Source organism: Carassius carassius, chromosome 7 (genome assembly GCF_963082965.1).
Source record: "Carassius carassius chromosome 7, fCarCar2.1, whole genome shotgun sequence".
In the NCBI taxonomy this organism is placed as follows: domain Eukaryota; kingdom Metazoa; phylum Chordata; class Actinopteri; order Cypriniformes; family Cyprinidae; genus Carassius; species Carassius carassius.
This window is the reverse complement of record NC_081761.1, coordinates 31496156-31512755: the sequence shown is the minus strand read 5'-3', so window position 1 is coordinate 31512755 and position 16600 is coordinate 31496156. Positions and strand designations below refer to the sequence as shown.

At 35.1% G+C, this 16600-nt stretch overlaps 1 protein-coding gene across 7 annotated transcripts in view; it reads right to left on the bottom strand.

Annotated features, from left to right (window-relative positions):
* LOC132143940 (SH3 and PX domain-containing protein 2A-like) overlaps positions 1-16600 on the bottom strand; it is an 85741-nt gene that overhangs the window by 46659 nt on the left and 22482 nt on the right. For all 7 annotated transcript variants that reach the window (XM_059554592.1, XM_059554594.1, XM_059554597.1 and 4 more), the window contains exons 3-5: positions 6929-7004; positions 5179-5255; positions 3002-3093 (exon numbers count right to left, since the gene is read on the bottom strand). In XM_059554592.1, coding sequence (XP_059410575.1) covers positions 3002-3093; positions 5179-5255; positions 6929-7004 — 245 coding nt within the window. The remainder of the gene's footprint in view (positions 1-3001; positions 3094-5178; positions 5256-6928; positions 7005-16600) is intronic.

The following is a 16600-nucleotide window of genomic DNA, read 5'->3' as shown; positions in this document are numbered from 1 at the left end:
TGTGATGGCAAAGCTATATTTTCACCAATGCTGCATTTATTTGATAAGTAAAAGCAGAAATATAATTGCATTTTAAAATAACTAGTTCATATATTAAAAAAAAATTAAATATAATTGATTCCTGTGACGGCAAAGCTGAATTTTCAGCAGTCTTCAATGTCATACAGTCTGCTAACACTCCAAAGAACAGCATTTATTTGAAATAAAAATCTTTTGGAGCATTATAAATGTCTTTACTTTTATAATTTATTTTGATCGATTTAATGCATCCTTGCTAAATAAAATAAAACACTGGTTACATGTTCTAACAACACTAATCTCTGCCTTTGACAGCATTTGAATGACGCTGTATGCCATTTCAAGTGTCTCACATAAGTTAAGAAACAGACATCTGTGAAATCATACCACTGAAAAAGATCAGCACAGATAGTGTGAACAGCTGAGCAGAATCAATATCTACAGAGAGATGCACACATTTGTGTGACCAATTACAGTATATCTACTGCTAGACACATACAAATTTAATACTGTACAATCTAAAGTGTTGCAGGTGTTTGCCTGGGAATGAAACTTTATTTTTCTTCCATTACTTCAAATCAAAGTAAAAGAAACTGATCAATTGGTGTACCTTGCCAACTAGCTGAAATAAAAGTTTAAACTTAATATATTATAACTTAAATGTTCTTTTATTTCAGTTCACATTTATTTTTAGTACATATGTGCTCAATATATAAATACTCAGATATTATGCTTAAACACTACACAGCAGCCTATGGACAAGCAGTTTATAAAACAGTATTGTTAATTTAATATAATTAAGTTAATATAATCTCTCTGAAATGGCTTGAATGCTGTACTGACCATTTGGCATACAATCTTTCTTTAATTTACATTAGATGAAAGCGTTCTCAGAAATATGAATGAAGTACATTTGACATGTATGTCCTTGATTGTAACATCCTGTAAACACACACATTAGTTGTTGTTAGACTCGGGCTGTTATAATATAAAGAACTGTCCATGGACACGCGCAGCAACATAAAATCACGAGAGTGTTCAAGGTTGCAACTGTAGATGACAGACAAAATGATTCTGTTTTTCTGGATAGTAGTATAGAGTGAGCAGTGCGTGGTTGTGTGTAGCCATTGCAGCATATGATGAATGTGTTTTGAACATGAAAATAGATTGCCTACTTCATATCACTAGGGAGGAATCCAGACAGAAGGAAAGAAAAGCAGAGAATTTCAAATGAGCATGTGACGGACAGCTCCGAGTGCAGAAACAGTGGCCAAGCAACAGAAAAGAAAAATATAAAGACACAAGGAATTAAAGTAAACGGTCACAGACTCGTGTTCATTTTTTCATTCCACTTCTACAGCAAACAGAGCTGCTTACGCGAGATTACAAAACAATCCGGCAGCGACTGATGATTGACAATTACAACACAGTCAATATGCCCTCTTTTAAAATAAAAATACATTAAAAATGATAACAGGATTTTTTTTAAAGGCTTTGATGCCCAAGTCATTTGTACTGCTTTCATGGTGCCACTTTTAAAATAAAGAAATTAAAAAAATTAATTTGCCTAAACATCTGTTCAACACGTGTAATGATTTGTGGCTGCATTTATTTGATCAAAAATACAGTAACAACAGTTCTCTTATGAAATATTATTACAATTTTAAAGAAACTGTTATCTACTTTAATATATTTTAAAATGTAATTTATTCCTGTAATGCAAAGTTGAACTTCCAGCATCATTGCTCCAGTCTTCAGTGTCACATGATTCTTCAGAAATCACTTTAATATGCTGATGTGATGCTTAAGAAACATTTTGTATTATTATCAGTGTTTAAAAAAGCTGTGCTACTTCATATTTTTGGATACAATTAAATGTATCCTTGCTGAATAAAAGTATTAATTTCTTACTGAATGCTAGTGTATATAGCTAATAAACTATTCACAACATGGCTTTCTCCTCTTCTCTATACATTTTTTAGGTTATTCTTTTGGCTCAAATTTCCATGGGATTCTTGGGAGCTAATTATGGCCCAGCCTGGGGGAAGACGTTCATACAGTAAATACACTCTCAGAGGACTGCACACATTCACGTCAGTGTTAATTAAACAATACCATCCCTGTGATTAAAATGTGTCGTGTTGGGAGTGACTTCAAGCTGCATAATGAAGAAAAAGTGCGGTTCTTTCTCTCTCACACATAGAAACACATTTGCACCTCTTTTCACACACACAAATTCTCTTACAATTAAGAAGTCACATTCTTGAGAGCCAAATTATAAAAATCTTTACAGAGCTAATCAAATGAAAGTATGTAAATACAGCACGAGGCTCAAAAATGTACACAACACCATGCAGAATGTGTGGGAGTGTGAGAAATCAGGCGAGTCTGTATGCAGCACGTACACTGTGTTCGGCAAATTCTTTGAATATCCAGAAAACATTGCATGGAATATTGTATCCCACAGTGCAACTCAATCTTCCATTTCCAGCGCCACAATAAATACAATCAAAAATAACATCTCTTTAATATCAGAATCGTTTCTTTAAGAAATTGTTTTAGATGTTTCTCTTTAATCACTGATATACTATTATGGTACATATACTAATATGTACAAATTGCTGTGAGATCAAGCTCAAATAAAAGCTCAAATATTTCCTCCAAATTCTCGTATAATGTGGATTCAAAGTCAAATCAGCAAATTGTTTTGATTGATTTATTTATTTTTTTTTTGACTTTTCTATACCTTCATGAATTTTAAGAGAAACATGAGACAAAATTGATGTCAACCTTTGAACACACTATTTAAAAAAAAATATACTATGTAGCATACAGTGTTGTGTAGTATGCATTTAGCAGTACTGTACTGTATTCCGTTCCACATATAGCTATAGAATCATATTTGTGTGAATGCATTCATTTAGGTTGCTCTGTTTGAGACAATGTGCAGACATTGGTTTGTGAAGTTCTGTGTGACACTCACTCTACGGGAGGGTTGATATCATCTGGTTTGGTCTCGAAGAAGCGGAGAACTTCCTCACTCTGTGAGATTTGGGGAGGAAGCCGAACCAGCGCCTGACAGACAGACAGACAAGACATGAAACCAGACGATAAGAAACAAAAATCTTCCAGAAACACAGCCGACTAATGAATCTCTACTATACTGAATGTTACTTCCTTTGAAATCTCCATAAGGGTTGAAGATAAACACGATGTTCAAGGTGACAAGAGTAAAAATCTTTTAAATTCAGCAAGAGAAAACATCATTTTAAATGTAATGTTTTAAATGGATCTGGAACACCATAAAAAAGAAAGAATACGATTTCAGTTTATTTCAGCACTTGACTTGGACCCTACAGATTCCATTTTCACACAAACATTTGTCTTATAAATACAGTCTGTGTTCCAACTGCTTTCAAACATGATTTGAAAATTAGCAAAAGAACAGAGGAAAAAATAAAAAGGAAAGGTGGGGGAGAGAGAGACAGCTCCTCTGAAGAATCCCTGGAGTAAACCACGTTATTTATTTATCTTTGAAGAACACAATGCAATTAAATAGAGATGTTTTGTCTAATTAAAGCTTTCAGGAAATAGCTGGTAAACATCATACGTTTAAGCCCTTCAAAGACACATCCCCCTCTCTCTCTCATGAAGTGATTTTGATGTATTTTACAGTGAAAGGTGGAAATCTGGAGGATTCTAAATTTCATACAATCAACTGTCACAATTAAAGGCTGATTTAGAAAATGTTCAACAAAAGCTGCCAATAGCTTAGTGATTAAAAAAATCAAATTAAATAAATAAAACAATGGGCGCCTTAAAGACATTTATGTTAAGGTTAATTCTATGTTCTGAACTATTTTTGGAAGTGTCTTTTTTAATGTCCTTTGTGTGGATGTCATGGAGATTGTTGCCACAACAGCAGTCCGTCCAAGACCCCCCTTAATGCTGCCTCACCGTCTCACTATCTCAGCCCACTTTAACAGCTGCTCTCCACTTGAGTGTGAGTGTGTGTGTGTTTACTCATGCTGTGTATTTGTCTAGGTGGATTGTTTAAAAAAGTGGGCTCTATTCCATCAGGAAGAAGCGGGGAGGAAAGAAAAGGAGACATGTCACTTGAGGGGAAAAGATAAAGAGAAGGAGAAGAGGAGGAAGAAACAAGTCATTTAAGTCCCTCAAACATCATTTTAAAGGTGTTATTGGGTAACCTAGATAGCTATTGGCAAAGTAAACATGACAGTGAACACCAATAAGTGCAAGTGTTACTTGCTGTAATTTATATACATGTGTAACCAAATGTGACGTGTTTGTCAAAGACTTTAACAGACTCTTTTTTCATGTGTGTTGCAAGAGTTTTGTTGTTGAGCACATTAGCATAATCATATTTCAACAAGATGGCAGATATTGTCTGATAATGAAGCAAATTCACTCTCAAAACCTGATGTGGTGAACATGCATAAAACTGCAGTGCCATTTCCTTTCGTTCAGGGTGAAATTTGTGATTTGGGGGGATTTGACACCACTATTTATGGCTTGAAACCCTCTAGAGGAAGTCAAAACAATAGGCTTGGGGTCTTGAAAATACATAAACTGAATAGTTTCAATGCAGCAAAGAAGTTTAACTGATATTAAAAGTTGACCATCTTTAAATACCTTAATAATACATCTCACCACACTCATAGTAAACACACATATCCCTCATGCTGCTAGATAACTTTATTTTACTGCACTTTTTTTATGAATATATTTCAAATGAATTTTGCACTTTCTAAGTAATGCTCCTTTGAACAGCAGAAGGACTTCAAAGAAAATCAGTAAGAACGAAGGGGGGCTTAATGTTGAACCCTGAGGAACACCAGTGTCATGACCACACTCCTAATTATGTTATCAACCTCATATGCTGAACACACACATGTATGTGAGCAACACATCCCCATGACAGCATGGGACACACACAAACACAAACAACAGTGTTTGTAAATGGAAAAGGGCTATAAAGAACCTCTCACAGTTCAGTGGTTTTCTAAATAAAGTAAAACAGCCTACACACATTAAATAAGATAATAAAAGAAGACAAAACACAAAAGCACAGACAAAGAGGAAGGAAGGAAGGAAGGAAGGAAGGAAGGAAGGAAGGAAGGAAGGAAGAGAGAGACTTACTCTGCAATAGTCGTCAATAAAGTGTAGTCTCTTCATGGCCACGTCTCTCACATGACTCCGTCGGAATAGGATTTTGCCTTTAAAATAAAAGGTAGAATCAAATATGTGGTCTACTTTATAAAATCATTCTATAACAACAGTATGCAATAACATAATGTTATCTATAATAACATTATCTAGTTTCCAGAAAGAGCTTTTTGCTGAAATTGCAAGAATAACTTAAATAATAGTTTGGAAAGCAGTTAGAATGCATGAAAATAATACACAAATCTGTTGCATTTTATTCCATTGCTTTACAGAAAGTCTGTGATTATAAATTCATATTTTTAAATGATTGATTTTAGATTTTATTTTATTTAATTTGATAAAAAAAAAAAAAATTTAAAAATAATAAAGTAAAATATTTTTTTTTTATTAAATTAAATTAAATTATGTATCTTATATAATTATTTATTATTTAGCTGAACCAATGAAAATTTAAAAATAAGACATACTGGCCCAATTGAGAATAAATAAATAATCTTTAATATTGAGCCCCCCTCACTGCTGTAAGCTAAGTCCAGTGCATTTTAGAATAACCCATAAGAAACTGTTTAGAAACATGATACACAGGGAAGCTACTGAAGAGAGACGCCATGTGTTATTCTTCAGATCTGGAACATCCTAATCAGATTCAGACATTTGGAGGAGATAAGATCACCACATAACACCAAGCTCCAGCTGTCATGCTCTCCTATCTCAAGCTGCTTACGCTCAAGAAAACACTCAGCATTGTGCAGAATGAACAAAACCCTTGAGAACAAAACCGTTTAAAACCATTGATTGACCTTGACTTGTTTTATATTCTACTATTATGTGCCTCTACATGTACACTGGAAAAAATATTGGTATAGAAACCAGAAATTTTTGAAATTTTACTCAGAAATTGCTAGTAAATTTCACAAACATTTAAAATAAATGGCATGAGTCCAAAACTGTAGTCCAAGTTGATATGAAATTTTATGTATAAAGTTTTTATAAATATAGAAACCATTAGCTAGAGGAAAATGGAACAAAATATCAAGGATTGCAAATATTTGCATCTATCACACCATGACATGAGGTCTTCTATAGTAATAAAACAACAAATACAAGAAAACTCGTTATAGTATTTAGACATATTATCTGATCTGTCCCTCTTTAAGGTCCCAATGGAGTCTAATAATCAGAAAGGAATTAAATGAAGACAGTGCACAGATTTAATGGTTTGACACTTGAAACCCTATTATTCCCTTACAAATGCTCTGAATGCTTTTATAATCCACTTAATATTGTAGTAATCTAACCAATTACACTGCATTCCAGTAAATAATCGAATGGAGCCAGTGATAATCTGAGCTAGAGTGTTCATATTGAGGGATGTGAGAACTAACAGAGGGACTGCTGGAAAAAAGAAAAAGAGAGACACTAAATGTCCAGGGAATAGAGCAGCCGCGTCAGCAAGCCGGGAAAACGTGTCTTGATCTCTCTGTATCTCTGTCTCGCTCTTCTCATTTTCTTCTTATTGATAGCTTTTGTTCTCTGGGAACAGTGCTGCTCATCTCAATGACTCGTGTGCCTGCATCCTGCATTTGAGTAAGTCAAGAACGAAGCACGACCCCATCCCAGCATAACCATGACTTACTGTGGACAGATCTGCTGATGCCATGCATTTGCAGGTCTGTGTGTTTGTGTGTGTGCAAAGGAGAGGAAAAACTCCTCCTAAAATCACCTGGAAGAAAAGGGATAATCCTTTTTTTGGGATCTTTCTGCCCTCCCTCGATTGGGAACTTGTCGAGAATCTGCATCTGTGGGAAGACACAAGAAACACAACATGTAAAGGAAAAATTAGTCAATATAATAGACACCATCAACTATCACCAGTATTAATACTATAACAATCAAACTATTTCCAATTCACATTACTAACAAAGTGTTTTGATTTGGAGAACACACAAATCAAAATCAAAATCCATATTTACTTTTCATTGCTTCTGTCTGTAACTAATGAAAAATGATCTTGGTTTAAAATCTTGTACTCGTGTTTCCTCAAAATCATTTTGTTCACTTTGTTTTCCGTAACTCTCCACATTTGTCCCTTTTGGGCATTTGAAGTACAAACAGCTGCAGATTATTACCACAAACAAATGTAAATCTGAGTTCTAAGAATGAAAAACAACTTCAGGAAACCAGTAACAGAAGCTGGGAGATTCTTCTTGAGCTGCTTCCATGCAAATGTGACCCTGTAAGAGCTCTGACTGGAAACTCCCGGTGGGCTGTGCTCATTAGTAAGAAACATTTACAAGAACTGAGAGAAACTGAGAGAGGAAAAGCTAGGAGTAGCTGTTGTGGGAACCAAATGAAGAAGAGAAAAATGATGAGGAAAACATAAGGTTAAAGTTACTCTAAATAAAAATTTGTAACAATAATGCCCTTTTGATAAAAAAGGCATATGAACACAGACAGGGCTGCACATTATATTCAGACTTTTCTGATTTTCTGATTCAGATTTCAGAATCTCTGAAATCTTTCAATATAGAATTTTTAGGTTTAGACTATTTAGCAGTTAAACTTCATTTTTCTTTGATATTTCTTTGAATATTTATTACCTCTAGATCTTAAGAAAATAGAGGGGGAAAAAACTGTTTCGGTTTGGTTTTTGGAACATTTAAAAAAAAAAGTCACTTAGGCTCCATTTATTAAAAATTTTCAATCAATAAAAAAAATATTAATGAGACGCCAAAGCTGAATTTTCAGCATCATTACTCATTCTTAAGTATCACAAAATCCTTCAGAAATAATTCTAATCTGCTTATTTGCTGCTTAAGAACCTTTTCTTATTATTATCAATGTTGAAAATAGTTGTGCCCTTTAATATTTTTGTGGAAACTGTGATGATTTTGATAAATCCAAATGAATTAATCAGTTAAAATGGTTCTTTTTTAGGAGTCAATTGATCAGCTGGTGAATCAAACTGAACTGGAGACTTGAGGACTGGTCTGAATCACAGACTGAATCGGTCACTTCCTCTTTGAACTGGTTTGAATTACTTGCTCGCTCACTGACCCAAAGATTCAAAATGAGCCAAGAACTATTACTGTGTTATGTGTACACAGTGTTAAGATGCTTATTTGTAAAGCTTGGCAAAACTTCAGTCTAACTACTATCCGGTTGTTAATTTGACAAATCCATTTAACTCAAAAAACATAATGCTGCAGATAACATTGTTATAATTTTTAGAAATAGAATCTTTAGAGTCTTCAGATTCTTTACATTTAGAATATCTGCTGGGCTTGCTGAAATATCTCCCCCAAAACCTTCTTGGTCGTACTTTAACCTGAATCCATGGCACACAGGGAGAGGAGTCATTGAAATCTGAGCTAATCTGTAATTGAAGACAGACAAAGATCACACACACACACACACACACACAGCCAAGCCCTATGTTTATATACATGGGGTCAATGCAAGCTCAGTCACTGGTGCACACTGATAAGGTTGTGAGGATCTGGGTCAGATGGCATGAAGAATTGGAGAATAAAAAACAGTCACATCTCACAGATATCAAATGTCTTGCACTTCCATTTTCACACGATGCTGAATTTATTCTGCTGATGATATCACAATATTTGTGCTTTTTGCAGATTATCTGAGTCACTCTCAAACTTAGAACAGCTACAGACATGGATGTTTATGTCATTTTTAAGATGTACACTACCGATCAAAAGATTGGAATCATAACTTTTTTATTAATTTGGGGCTCCATATTTTTGTGGAAACTGTTATACTATGCAAAATTGTAATTAAGGTAAAGGTAAGTCTGAGGTTTTTGTTTTATCACTTTTATCAAAAAGTCAGTAAACATTAAAGAATATAATTCTATTTCAAATAAATGCTGTTCTTCTGAACTTTCTATTTATTCTACAGATTTTTTTTCTACAGATTTTTTTATCAATCTACAATTAATTAATTAATTAATTTAATAATAAATGTTTCTTGATCAATAAATCAGCCAATTAGAGTAATGGAGACTGGAGTAATGATGCTGAAAATTCAGCTTTGGCATTACAGTAATAAATTATATTTTAAAATATATTCAAATACAAAGCAGTTATTTTAATAATGCCATAATATTTCACATTTTTACTGTTCATATATATATATATATATATATTTTTTTTTTTTTTTTTTTTTTATCAAATAAATGAAGCCTTGGAGAGCATAAGTGACTTTCAAAAACATAAAAAAAATATTTGACCCCAAAATGTTAAAATATTTACAATGTCTGTTGTTTTACAATGTCAGTTTTATTTACAATGTCTGTTATGTCTGTTATATTGATACCTAGTACTGAATATCCAGTTTGAGAGCTAATTCAACACCATGCATATTTACACCATATATACAAACAATGGGCAAATTAGAATGATTGGTCTCTAACTAGAGTAAAAGAAAGAAAGAAAGAAAGAAAGAAAGAAAGAAAGAAAGAAAGAAAGAAAGAAAGAAAGAAAGAAAGAAAGAAAGAAAGAAAATCACTTGCATGTAGAACTCTGGACACTGTGGAGGAGAAAAAAAAGTGAAAGTGAAGTGACATTCAGCCAAGTATGGTGACCCATACTCAGAATTCATGCTCTGCTTTTAACCCATCCGAAGTGCAGACACACAGAGCAGTGAACACACACACACTGTGAACACACACCCGGAGCAGTGGGCAGCCATTTATGCTGCGGCGCCCGGGGAGCAGTTGGGGGTTCAATGCCTTGCTCAAGGGCGCCTACATCGTAGTATTGAAGGTGGAGAGAGAACTGAACATGCACTCCCCCCACAATTCCTGCCGGCCCGAGACTCGAACTTACAACTTTTCGATTGGGAGTCCGACTCTCTAACCTCTAACCAAAAACAAGACTCAATGTTCAGAGAAAAATGAAGGGTAAAAGATGCAAAAAAGGAAGGGAAAATAAATCAAGATTTAGAGAAAAAGAGTGAAGAATGGATAATGAAAGACATAATAAAATAATATAATAGAAAAGGAAAATGAGATGAGCAGGCTAAAACAGAAGAAAAAAAATGACAGCGAACAGGAGAAGGAATTTAAGAGGCTGGGAGTGAAGAGGAAACATGAAGATGTAATTGAGGACAGACAAAACGAGGAGAAGTTGCTGTATCTCCCAACCACCAAGGCACCTGGAAGACTTCCTGAGTCTCCATAGCAACAGGGGGCGGGGAGAGAGGAGAGCGAGCCAGTGATTGGATGACAGGGTGTGTGTGCAAGAGAATGGATATGAAGAATGGAGACATACACACATACATACATCTAGACCATCAACTCTTCCAATACAGGGTTTGGATTCATATCAGTGTTATAGCAGTGCTTAGGTGTCTTTATCACTTAAAAGCTCTTAGAAGTATGCAGCATATTCATTCCTATAATACACCTCCAGTGATCACACAGAAACAACATCATTTTGAGGGTGATATAAAAATATCGGAAATAATCTAAATAATATATATTTTTTATTTCAATATAAATAAATAGATAAGTCACTGCTACAATATTATGAAGGGTCACTGTAAATAAACAAATGTTATTGTTAATAGTTATTATTGTTATTAGAATGTTTCTAGAGAGAGGGAGAGAGAGAGATGGAAATCACTGCTCAATTGATATGCTTATAAAGTCACTCTACAAAGTTAGGCCTACATCAAATTCAGCTCCATGTGGTCTCCTATTCGAGATGAGAGTGATTGTAACCCCAGCAAAGTCAGAGATAAGCGTGTGAGCCTCATGAACCTCATAGCCTTTTCAAGGAGCTGCACCAGGGGGCCCTTCTGGTGAAACACAGCCAAAGAGTTTGAGGACGCTGTTGGAGAGTGAGCTCTGTCATGCAGCTCCATCAATGGGCTTATTCAAATCAAAACTTCAATGCATGCTTCATAACACTTAAACAGTGATCCTGCTATGGAGCTACAGGGGGCTGCTGCAATGTAGTCTACACCTTTGGGACATTTCTTTCTTAATTAGTTAAGGGTTTTCTTGTACCGAATGTAGCAAGGAAAATCTCCTCTCCATTCTGTCTTGCTCCTTTTACACACGTGCACGTCTCATGACCCAAATAACAGCAATGGTCATGTGACTTCTTGCTAATGCTTGTGAATTGAGTTCAACCAATTACAGAGTTCAGTTTTTACAAATTCTTACTTTTTCTAAAGATGTCTATTTTCAAAAATGTTTTTAATAAAAACATTTTTTTTTATTTTTTTTATAAGAACTGTGTTTAGAAATGAATCAAGCAGATTCTAAAATGACTTGCTAAGTGATTGATATTCAGCTGGGTGAAAGCTTTCCAAACATGAAGCTAATTAAGCAAATGTTATATTAATATTATTATTTTTAAATGAATAATGTAGTTTATAGATTGATGTAAATAGCTTGGATCGCTCCTTCAGTGTAAGTTTGTAATTTTGCACATATATATATATATATATATATATATATATATATATATATATATATATAAAATAAGCAAATCTGGGGTGTTTCCCAAAAGCATAGTTGCTAACTAAGTTAGCAACTTTGTTGGTTGCAATACAATTTCCCATTGCCAACCAACTAAGTTGCTAACAGGTTAGCAACAATGCTTTTGGGAAACGCACCCCTGATTGGTTGGAGAAGTAAAAGTAATTGCTTTGAGGAGTCAAAATCATAAAGGGCTGCACTCTGAAGTTTATTCATTACTTAGGGTTAAAGCTGCAGTCCGTAACTTTTGACGCTCTAGCGGTTAATAAACAGAACTGCTTGCGTCTTGCGGAAGAACATTGTAGCTGGAGCTACTTCTCTCTGTTTATGTCTATGAAGAATCACAAAGGTACCGGGTTACTCCGCCGCGGTACCCCCGAAGCAATGTAAAATAGTCTGAATATAAACACTTATTATAGATGTACCCTAGTGATTCAGGACAGGCTAAAAACACGGTTTGGAAAATGGATTCATGGTGTACTCGCTTATTATATTCATTTTGTAAATCTTGAACACAAAAAAGTTACGGACCGCAGCTCTGATTGGTTGTTTCTTACCGGGAGCGGTCGAATTTCTGCAAATGGCAATAGGACCACTGGGAGGAGCCAGAGGAGCTTGATTTTTTCACAGATTATCTGTCTCATATGCTACTGTCAGGACATAATGACAGGTTTCACAAATACATTTTTACAAAAGTTACCTACTTCAGCTTTAAGGGTTTGTTCAAATCCCTAACCTCAAGTATATAAGCAATAGTAATGCCTCAGCAAGCAGCACTAATAATCAAAGGGTACAGTGAAATAAAACCTCTGGCTTTGGCGTTTCAGATGGCTTTTAGAAACTGCTTCCAAGCTGATCTAAGATCAGCTCTTTCCCTTCCAAAACACTGGAGCGTCTGTCTTAAATCAAGGTAAAAGTGACTGGTAGCCAAAGGGTGAGAGTAGTTACACTGATCCAAGCACGCAATAAATCCCCTGATTACAGCATTACGAGCAGCTTTATTGATTCCATTTGCGTAAACAGTAAGAGAGATGGAGTAAAGCTTGAGAGAAAAAGAAAGAGAAAGGCTGAGAGAGAGAGAAAGCTGTTTTCCTTGAATTATTCCATTGGCTGGAGCACTGATTGACAGGACACACATGGATACAACTGCACACGATCACAACAGCACCTCCGCTGCACACATGAACACACTCACATTTGTGGAACCTAATAGCAAGCATGACTCACTCCAGGCCTGCACACACACACACACACACACACACACACATGTATATACAGGTTACTAATGGACAGTGTGAATCAAGTTCGGACATGCATTAGTGAGCACAGTATCATATTTCAGGAGACATATGTGCACTTGTTTGACAACACACTTGCACACACATATACACACTCTATATATCCAGATCAGGGCTCTTTCTGGTGGGCAGGTTTTTCTGTGATGCTGTATGAGTCATCAAAGCGCACTGACTGCCACACGACCAAAAGCAAGTCAAATTTGCTACAGACCCTGTGAAATCAACATTTTGTGGCTTTCAGTCCATTTGTGTTCCATTTGAGGTCAAATAAATGCTAGTGCACTCTGTGCAGTGACAAAACTCCCTTTAGGAGACGGACACATTTCAAATTTATAGTCATCATCTGGTGTGAAATAGGACCAAAATTATTGATGACTCATCCTGGATTTCATACACTAGCTTTTAAAAGTTTGGGGTTGGTAATGTTTTTTTTTATTTATTCTTTTGTCTCTTATGCTCACCAAGGCTGCATTAATTTGACCAAAACACAGTAAAACGATAATATTGTGAAATATTACAGATGAAAATAACAGTTTTTTAACATGGTTTACAATTTGATTTATTTCTTTGATGGCACAGCTGAATTTTCGGTATTATTACTCAAGTTTTTAGTGTCACATTATCCTTCATAAATCATTCTAATGTGCTGACATGGTACACTGCTGATTATTATCAATGCTGGAAACAAGTTTCATGTTTCATGAATGATGCTTAGTATGTCAATAAAATACTGAAAAATTGTGTTCTGGCCAAGCACCACATGATCTAGCATGATTTTGTCAATTGCTTGGTTACTATTTCTATCACTCTGAATAGCCCCGCCCACAGTGGAATGTCACTGGTGCAAAATCCTCACATTACAGTTCATTAATTGGTTGGCTGTTACTTAATGCCAAGCTGTGCAGCTTTTGTTAATAGTTAGAGATCCTGAACAAATTGAATTCTTCCATTCCTCTCTAGCACCAAATTACAGGAACAGTAACTGCTCTGCTCCGTTAAAAAATCTGTTGCATTCAGTGAGCCCCTCATTGTGCTGAAATAGCCAATGTAAAGGATGATGTCGATGCAAGTTAAGTACAAAGCCTTTTACATAATAAATAATATTTTAGCATCCAGATACGTCGCAAATATGGAAACATTTGGATCCGTACCAATCGAGATGGGCATCAGATTCACCTTAAATTAATTTGTTTTTGGTTTGAGATTTTTTTATAGCCTAAACACATAGCCTTAACTTTAGAGTATTTGTTGTGGTGAGAAGGAAACTAATATCTGTGTTTATCATAGATAGCCTATGTATTATTTCTGAATCTTTAAAAAATACTTTAATGTTTTTAAAGCATTAACAAGTTTTTTCTTTTGTTTAGAAGCCTATAATTTGGCTAAAATCTAGAAAAGATGATGCCAAACCGGTTTTGGGACGATAATAATACAGAGGAACGCAGGAACAGAAACATTATAATATCGATTCTGCTTTGTAAGATATAAAGTCGCGGTTTTTTTTTCTTTGGTTTTTTTTATTTAGACTTAATATCTCGCTATTGCAACTTTATATCTTCAAATTATCACTGGATATGTTCATATGTGACTATAGATCTTACAATGAAGACTATTTCTCCCAGTTGTGACATTGTATCTCTCAATGTGATTTAATATCTTGCAATATGACTTTTATATTTCACAATTGCAACATTGTGACATGGAGTCAAAATCTTTTTGTAACTGTGATTTTATATGTTGTATATCCAAATTGTTACTGTTATTACTTGACTTCTTCCAACTGTGCCTTTGTATCACACAACGTGTTTTAAAGTTAATTTCACAATTACCCTTTTTACGGATCTGCAGATCTTTGGGTTGAGAAATGTCAGATGTACTATGTGTCACCAGAGATGCCTGATTCAACTTATGGGTCCATTTTAAAATGGAAAATTTTAAAAACACACTGACACAAAATTTCCCAAATGTGTCATGTATTCCTCACCTGCCTCTTGTTACATTTGGCGAACCTGTGGTACACACACACACACTGGACTGGACTAAAAAGAAGCAAGAGAGCACTTTGGTAACTGTGGGTGTCCACGCTGACTATTTCAGGAGCATATGCAGGGCAGTCAGCAGCAGGGACAGAGGGCTTTGGCAGTCTCGTCTGCCCACTGCCAGATTTAGCCCCCATTCTCCTCAATCTCTCCATATGAGGAGCCCCAATGACAGTTCTACACTGACCTCAGATCAGAGATACAGCACTGGGCCAGGTATGGCGTTGAAGACACAATCAGGGCAAGCTGTACTCTTATTGAATTAGGTACAGTTTCGGCCCTGCAGTCAGCTTAACTTACTATTGTAGTCTCATTGACCTGACATGTATAAGGACCTACAGGTATGTTGTGTTGGCTGAATATGGTGTGTTTTCTGGCAAAGCGCGGTTGCACATTCTGGTGTCACAATAAACAGATTTGAAAGTTCTATGCATGCTTTTATGGAAGCTTGTTTCCACCTTCAAGTGGAATTAACAAATAAATAAAAAAGGTAACTGAAAATGTACATCTCACAATTGTGACTTTAATTCTCATTACTGTCTCCTCCTTTTGTCTTCAATATTTCAATTGCGATTTCATTTCTCGTCAATGCGGCTTTATATATCACAATGCGACTTCCTGCAATATCACATAAAACTTGCAACTATGACTTTGTTTCTCATAAAAGAAACTTTATCTTTCAATATAGTTGCAACTTTATATCTTCATATTGTTACTGTATATCTTACGATTTAGTTTTATCTTACAATGAGACAAAATATGTCGCAATGACTTTAAATATTGCAGTTCTAAATATTGCATATATATATACATATACATATATATATATATATTAGGGGTGTAATGGTACGCAAAAATCACGGTTCGGTACGTACCTCGGTTTTAAAGTCACGGTTCGGTTCATTTTCGGTACAGTAAGGGAAAGAAATGCAAACATTAAACTGCAGGTTGTTTATAACTATAAACTTTTTTTACAATTTGTTAACACTTTTTAAAAATACATTTTAATAAAATATATATAAAATAAAAAAAGAATAAGAAATAAAATACTGCTGCAAAGTTCTCCACTAAATAAAATACTCTCAGTCTCAAACCAATATCATATAATAAAATATAATGAAAAATATAAATAAATAACTATGATTACAGTGCAGCATTACCAATCCCAGCTTGTAGGCCTGCTCATATTTAAAAAAAATATATATAACTTTTCCAAAGTGTAAAGTGCACGATCAACAGTTTCAGTTTTTAGACCTGCTCAGATTTCGTTATTGCGTTGGACCGATCGGAATTAAGAGCAAAGGTCTGTTTAAATGCCGACGGGAGCTGCGTTTGAATTACAATCCTTTTTTTCCTTGTTGTAGTGACGTTCACACTCGCGTGATGCCTTTTGAAAACCTTAGGCCGGTGACACACTGGCATATTGCACCTGTCAAACATAGTCTATTTTGCCGTCAATACTGTTGACAGTGTCCTTTATCAGTAGGCTTTATATTTATGCTCAACGAAGTATAGATATTGTTGTCGTGAAGACAAGATCCTGGTCTGTC